The 7,901-nt window shown below is 38.6% G+C and overlaps 1 protein-coding gene across 1 annotated transcript in view; it reads right to left on the reverse strand.

Moving 5' to 3' along the window:
• Positions 1-7,012: 7,012 nt before the first annotated feature.
• The window catches only part of LOC139133578 (von Willebrand factor D and EGF domain-containing protein-like), a 19,089-nt gene continuing 18,200 nt past the window's right edge, over positions 7,013-7,901 (reverse strand). The window contains exons 10-11 of the mRNA XM_070700311.1: positions 7,894-7,901; positions 7,013-7,276 (exon numbers count right to left, since the gene is read on the reverse strand). The exon at positions 7,894-7,901 is cut by the window's right edge and continues 376 nt beyond it. Of these exons, the coding sequence (XP_070556412.1) occupies positions 7,013-7,276; positions 7,894-7,901 (272 nt within the window). The remainder of the gene's footprint in view (positions 7,277-7,893) is intronic.

The following is a 7,901-nucleotide window of genomic DNA, read 5'->3' on the forward strand; positions in this document are numbered from 1 at the left end:
CAGATCAAAAGGTGTTTACAGCTCAATGTTTCTAATTCCAAAGAGACAAGGGGGTTGGAGACCAATTTAAATCTCCTCCAGATTAACCATTTTCTCAAAAAGAAACACTTCAAGATGGAAAATCTACGTTCAGTTTTATCAGATCTATCAAAGGGGATTATGCAGTTTTAATCGATCTAATTCACCCAGACTGCAGACATTTTCTCAGGTTTGCAGTGTAGGGCGAGATGTTTCAGTTCCGGACACTGCCTCTCAGTCTGTCGTCAGCACCCCCTGTGTTTACTAAGGTCACAGCAGTTTTGGGTGCCTTTCTTCGAAAGCAACAAATTTATGTCCACATGTATCTAGACGATTGGCTAGCCAGGCAGACGCAGATCAGGTTATTGCAGCGGGATACAGCACGTATTTTAAGGACAGCTGTCAGTCTAGGCTGGCTACCAAACGAAAAGAAGTCAGCACTTTGCCCCAGTCAGAGCACTCATTATATAGGGGCGAAAATAGATTTGGAGGAAGGGATTGCTACTCCAATGCTAGAGCATTTTAAAGCTATTTGCGAAATGGTAAGTCATCTCTTGCCCGGCAGTTTGCAGATGGCGCGGCATTTCTTCGCCTCCTAGGTCTTATGGCATCTTGCGTTCAGCTCATACATTTGGCAAGGTTTAACATGAGGCCAGTTCGTATTTTCCTTCTGTCTAAGTGGAGACCACATCAGAATCCTCTCAGTCATCCTATAAGTGTAGACGCCTTGTTAACACAACATCTTCATTGGTGGACCAACAAAGTCAATTTCTTCAAGGGAGTTTCAATGTCCTTGAGCCCTCAAAGGTTACAATAACCAAGGGTGCTTCAAGACAAGGTTGGGGGCTCATATCGGAGATTTGACTATTTCAGAGACAAGAGTACATAAACTTTCTCGAGCTTCAGGCAGTATGGGAAAGTTTAAAGGCCTTCGTCCGTCATATCTTAGGGAGATTGGTTCTTGTAAGGTCAGACAATTCAACCGTAGTATCATATTTGAACAGGCAAGGGGGAACATGGTCTCCATCTCTCTGCATCCTCACTTGGCATCTAATGAATTGGTGCATTATCAGAAATATCAGGATCAGGGCAGCTCACATACCAGGCAGGTGCAATCTGATAGCAGAGCAGAAGCAGTGGATGCTTTCAGTTCCCCAGACAAACATGTTTGCATACGCGTTTCCTCCAGTGTCTCTGATTCCCAGAGTACTAAGCAAGATGAGACACGAGGAGTGTGTTGTCATTCTGATAGCGCCGAATTGGCCAAGACAACCGTGGTTTCCTCGATTGCTGGAGTTGCTAATAGAGATTCCAATAAAGCTACCAGAGACCCCAGACATTCTGAGCCAACCGTTGTCGGGTTTTCTTCACCCAGATCCAACAGTTTTCCAGTTGTCTGCTTGGAAACTGTCAAGAAACGTTTTTGCTCAGAGGGATTTTCAGCGAGAGCTGCAGAATATGCAGCGAACTCTAGTAGATCATCAACCATTAAATCATACAATTACGGGTTCAGAGTATTCAGTGATTGGTGCAAAGAACATGATGTCGATCCATGCATCCACCTCTAAGTTCTGTGGGTGATTTTCTGGTTTTTATTTTTGAGGGTAGAGGTCAAAAGCCCCAAACTATTTCAACATATCGTTCAGCGTTGAGTTCTTTCCTTGCGAGTTATGGTGAACAGTGTGTAGGTCAGCATCCTCTTTTGGATCGTCTGATTAAAAGATTGTTTGTTAAGCGTCCTCCTCAGAGGAGACTTCTGCCTTCTGGGAGTCGTCCATTAGTGTTAGACTCATTAAAGCCAGCTCCTTACGAGCCTATTAGTGAATCTGAGTTGAAGTATTTGACTATGAAGACTGTTTTTTCTCATAGCTGAGGCATCTGGGCGTAGACGTAGTGAGATTCATGCCTTGTCTATCAACAATGCTTATCTCAGATGGGAGCCTACAGGTGTTAGATTGTTGCCTAGGGCAGGTTTTCTGTCAAAGAATGAATCTGTATCTCGTGTTGGTACAGAGATATTCATTCCGAGTCTTGAAAATATTTCAAGTGATCCTCAGGATAAACTTATTTGTCCTTGTAGGGCTCTTCGTTACTACATTAAGATGACTACCCAACTTCGTGGTATTACAGAACAGTTGTTCATTTAGGTGTCTCCAGGTCAACATGGACCAGCGTCCAAGGACACTATGGCTGCCTCGTGGGCTTTGTTCAAAGGTGTTTCAGTGGATGACATTTGTAAAGCTGGTTTTTGGCTTCTCCAAATACCTTTATTAACTTTTACCTCAATGATGTGCCTATGGAAGCTAGTTTTGCTTTAGGTTCTCTGAGGTGTGGCTCTACCTAGGTTGGGAGAATTTGTTTGACATACCCTCCTCCATTTAAGCTTTGGATTCTGTGTAACCCAAAAGTAACAGTGACAGGTAAGTAGGAGGATGAAGCAGAATGAAAGTTTCTCCCCCTCCCAGGAAACATCTTTCTGCAAGAACTTCTACTTACCTGTCACTCCTCCCTCCCTCCTCCCCACTATTTTGATAGTCTATGAGGTTGAGAACTGTTTGAATATGGAATGTCATGGCAGTTTCCGTCTGGGATGAGATCACGCGTATTTAAATTTAGCCTCGTTCTGGAAGGCAGCGAATGAGATAACCCTAAAGTAACAGTTACAGGTAAGTAGGGGTTCTCGCAGAAAGATGTTACCTTGGGGGAAACTTTCATTCCACCAATACGACCCGACCACGAGGTGATACCAGGAGGCCAATGTGACTGATGCCATCAGCGATCATTTGTCGAAGTTGTATTTATCTACCAGCTTGTGATACCTGCCAAAAAGCGTTTGAATGTAGAGACAACTACTTTCTCTGGTATAACCTTGATTTAACAGTTTGTATGAGAGATGGCCATGTCTCTCTGCAAAATCACCATATGAGCTGCATGCTCTTGCATATCGAATAAGCTGGGAAATGTGTACCCCATCAACTGGTGAGAGTGGAATATAAGTGACTAGTGTGGGAAATTGATGATACTAAAGTTGAAATCATCTCTCTTGTCATACAGCCTAGTAGAAAGGTGACCATTAGAGTCAAATTCAAAGGAAAATATCCAGATATGAATCAAAATAGGCCGTTTCTGTAGTTTCTTTATCTTCAATTCTGGAGTATAAATCATAGTAAGGTAGTCACTGACTTTGGAGTTATTCATTGAAATAACATCGTCTATGTATCTAAATTTTAGGTTGAAAGTTCTAGCCACAGGGACCTTTTTTCTGTTAGATTAGGTTGGATAAATTCTGCCTCGTATGGGAACAGAAATACGTCGGCAAGCAAGGGAGCACAGTTAGTACCCACAGGAATTCCTATAGACTTATGGAAAATATATCCTTCAAATTCAAACAATATGTTGTCGATGAGGAAATCGAGCATACTGATAATGTCTTTCTCAGTATAAAAAAAAAACTTTAGCTTTAGTAATATTTTCAACAACATATGTAGAATTATACCCTAATACTACATATTTGTAACGGCGTAGACTGTTTATGTAGCAAAATGCTTGGTTGATGATATTTTAAAGCGTTCTTTCAATTTATCATGTGGTGTTGTAGTGTGCAATGTGGAAATATCGAAGTTTTATTAGATGTTATTTTTGAAATAGATCTTGATTTGAAATTATTCAGGAGTTCCTTCGAATTTTTTAATATCCTAATTTGATTTATACCACTCCGAGAACAGACAACATCACAGTATGCTTGAAGTCCCCGTTTAACTGACTGTGATAAATGACCGGTTGAGAATCGTTGTAACATTACCGATGGACTACAGAGCAACTCACATTTTTTCAGGTGATTTGAAATGTAGCTGGCGGTATAAGTGCCTTTGTGACGAGACTGTAAACACAGTTTCAATTGTGATTTAGCGCTAGAACACATGAACGCGATCTCCGTCAGATAGATGGAAAGGCGTATTACATGGGTCGGAGAGAGATCGGAGTAAGAGTAAGCTTTAAGCTTATATTTGTTGGAATAAAGATCAAAACATGATATTATAGATATCTGATAAACTACAGTAGCATGAAGGTCCTAGTAAGGAATATATGTATCGTCCACTGGAAACACATTATAGATATTTTCTACAAAACAACCTTTTCGAAGCATAAACAATGTTATTCTGATTACTGTATATAAAAACTCCAGGAGTTAGTTGAAAAATATTGAACATTTCCTTTTAAACTTGGACGGTCATGATTGGCCTTTACTTGAATGTTTGCCAATGCATCTCACAACTTAAGGAATTATTGGGTGGAAACTCAATACCAATAGATTTCAAAACTATAAATTCTGTGAAGTTAATGATACATCACTCATTAAGTTACCGCCTGTATAGTATACATGTTCTCATCTTGAAACGGAAGTAGATATGCTGAAACTCCTGACATTCGTGGCACAGATATTATAAAGATAGCCTAAATGAGATTACAATACAATTTTAAATGATTGAAGATTTTTACGTTGCATTAAGGGAAAGGTGACATTAAGCTCGGTCCAAGTCAATAAATTCAAAAATAAAATCGTTCCAAACAGCTTTTCACGAATAACTTTAAATGTGTTTGCCATGGCATTTGCTTAAAGTGGTATTATTTACATTTTTAACTTTTACTGCAGCATGCTGAACAATTCCATGAAGTAACGAAATAAATTTGCCTAGTTGCCGACACATTTTACAGGCATGGTCCATACTAGGTTCACCCGAATTGCAATTCGCCTGTACTGTGTTCAGCCATATTGCCATTGAATTTATCGTTAAAAGACTTAATTCATGCAGTCTTGATGTGTCACAACAGAATGTATAATGATTGAACACGATTTAAACTAATTTGGGATAATTGGATGGTGAACTTATAATTTATGTCGGTATAATCTGCAAATATAAGCTCATTTGCTTTTCTCTTTAGGCAATACACTTTGTTATGAGTAATTTGTAATATTGCAACATTCAGCCATAGGGCACCTAACACTTTTGAGAAATTCGAAAAATATGAAGATCCAACTACCCTAAATTAGTTCAAATCGTGTAATTGAATAAATGACTTAAATCAACGAACAGTTCAAAAAGTGAAAAAAATATTTTGAAGGATTTCACATTGACATGGACATGGTTGATGTGTCAATTCCAAAGGAAATGTTGTGTTTTGGATTCTGGAAGGCAGTTAAATGGTCAAATAATTAAGCCGAATAAAATATCCGTGGCAAACATACGTTAAAATTGCTGTGATGGATCCATGCGAAACGACAAAAGTTATGAACGCAGTACTATTCGATATTTACAGACCTGCCATAGTTAATCGAAATTTTTGACTGGTCTCATTATACTTTTCAACATATTTTACGGTTTTAATTGATCTTGTTTTCAAATAACATATATACATCAATTGCTGTACTGTCTATGATATATCAAATCTGACTGATATTTCATTTCGTCGATTTCGCAATTTATCTCTTCTTAAGAAGTTACGCATCATGATACAATTTGACACCTGTGTAGAGATGCTTTCGAGAAATGCACATCAAACTGCACCTATCGTTCATTAATATTTCAAATGCGTTCGTCCGGTTATATTGCTATATAAGACTTATTTACTTGCTTCATTTTCTTTGCATGTATAATAGTCGGTACGAAGATTCATTGCTGTCTACATCTTCATCAATCTTACTTTTCGCCGAGCTCCATGTTACTCCAGTCTATCCGCAGAACCAAGCCGTGTCTTTTTCTTTCCCTTCCTGTCATAATAGAAAGCATATCACAAATAAGTGAGCGTTAGCTGCATTTTAGGGAAAGTTCATCGTACGGAATTTAATGCGAGCTAGCTGTTGTCTTTGTATAAACGACTGAATAATAATAATGCCGTATGGTGGAGTATTTTTAAAGGATACATACAAAGACCAGCTTTAATGAAAGACGTAAGATTTTTATGAAATTCGTTTGGGTTTTTCAAAACGATTAACATATTGCAAAATACAAACTGCAAGGACAAGGGTATGAGTGCAAATCCCTTTTTTCATAATGGCCCTCACAAAGAGAAAATACCACACCATGTCTTAGGACCTAAAACATAAAAAGTATAAGACGTTGTATCAGTTCATAACTGTCGTAGGGTCACGGCATGGTTCAAGATAACAAGTAAAACCCCTCAGATCTGACCCTGACGAATCAGTCGACATGCGGTTACCGAAAAATAATGTGAATGCCGGCAATACTTCTTTGAAGTATAACCGCAATATTATTATTACTGTATGTACTGCATCAAATACAGTACGTAACTATGGATTGCCTTCTTACATGGTACCGAATACAGCCAGGAATACCACCTGCAATGGGCAATACAATCTTGCGATCGAAAAATGAAAATGAAAAAAGAAAATTTTGGAGTAGTAAATACATTTTAGAAAGAAAATACGCCATTCATCGTTATGGTTTAGGAGTTATCATGAAGACAATAGTAGTTGATATTACTTATACGTTGTAAATCAATTGTTTGATATACCTTTGTCACAGGCTGGGTCATCAAGTTCATAGCATTCGCCATCCACAATACAGATATCTGTCTGTAAATAAAAAGGCACACGTATTGGTTGTCGGCCTGTCAACGTTGTCACAGCAAAGAACACAATCTGCCTTTCTGGTGAAGAATTCACCTTAAATTTCTTCACAGTCACTCTGTTACAATGGAAGAAATACGAGTTCCATAGCTTTGTTTATACCTAGACTAATTTCGAGCAATTCATAATCAGGTTTAACTAGATATTAGCAAAGCCTACATCTTGAACATACTTAATATTAAACATTGTTTCATTATCGCTCACACGCCATTGACATATACCTCTAAACCTCTTTCAGTTGCAGTGGTGACGAATGATTAGAAACGGAACAACTTTGAAGTTTAGGAAAAGAATGTTTTTACCCTTCGAGAACAAAACCCATGGGTTCCATTGCATACGTCACAATTAGCGTCGTAGATGATTGCCAGAACTTGGGCACTTCCAAGTACCATCGTTGCTGATAGAGACCAAGGCACCAACTGGCTGAGGGGCACCATTGGCGTCCCTTCGTCGTCTGCTGCCGACTTCGATAGGACATCGCACTTCTTCGTATGTTGCGTATGTAGCGGCGACCGTCTCTGTGTTCTCTCCAATGGTGAAGTCGGAATCAGATATCTTGTTGAAATATAAAGTAGTAGTGACGCCCGGATTTAAGTGAATCCAAAATACCTTGTATTTTGCCAATTACACAATTGACAATTCACAATGTCAAATGCACATAGCCCGTCGCCATATATTGCAAAGAGCTCGCAAATCGATTATCTTCTGATATTTTCATACAAAATTGATCAAACATCTGACTTTAAAAACCGTTAATAGATATGTGTAGATCAGTCTTGCTATACAATATTTGTTGGGATTATTAAAAAGCGGCTGCCTATATGAAATTTGACATTGTATCAAAACCTTGGCGTCATTTTATTTCAAAGCAAACAACAGATCATCAGTGGCACTGCAGCATAGACCATAGTATGGACGTATCATACGGATCATTATAAAAGCTGATATTTTCACGCCTTATTTTTCAGATTGAATCGCACCGGCCCTTTGAGAATAAGTAACCTTCTTCATACTATTTTTGACATCATATGTTTATTGTTCGTTCAGTAAATATGCTAGTTGCTTCTGACATAACGAAGGTTGATTGAAAACAATTATTGGAAGAAAAGGAAGTCATTTGCGATCGAGTGGCCAGCTACTGGTAAAATCTGGGATTGTTTTCTGACATCGCTGCTTCAAAATTTGAGCAAAACAAATTCCACATATGTGAACATAATCATGCGTACCTCTACAG

The sequence above is a fragment of the Ptychodera flava genome, chromosome 5 (genome assembly GCF_041260155.1).
Source record: "Ptychodera flava strain L36383 chromosome 5, AS_Pfla_20210202, whole genome shotgun sequence".
NCBI lineage: Eukaryota > Metazoa > Hemichordata > Enteropneusta > Ptychoderidae > Ptychodera > Ptychodera flava.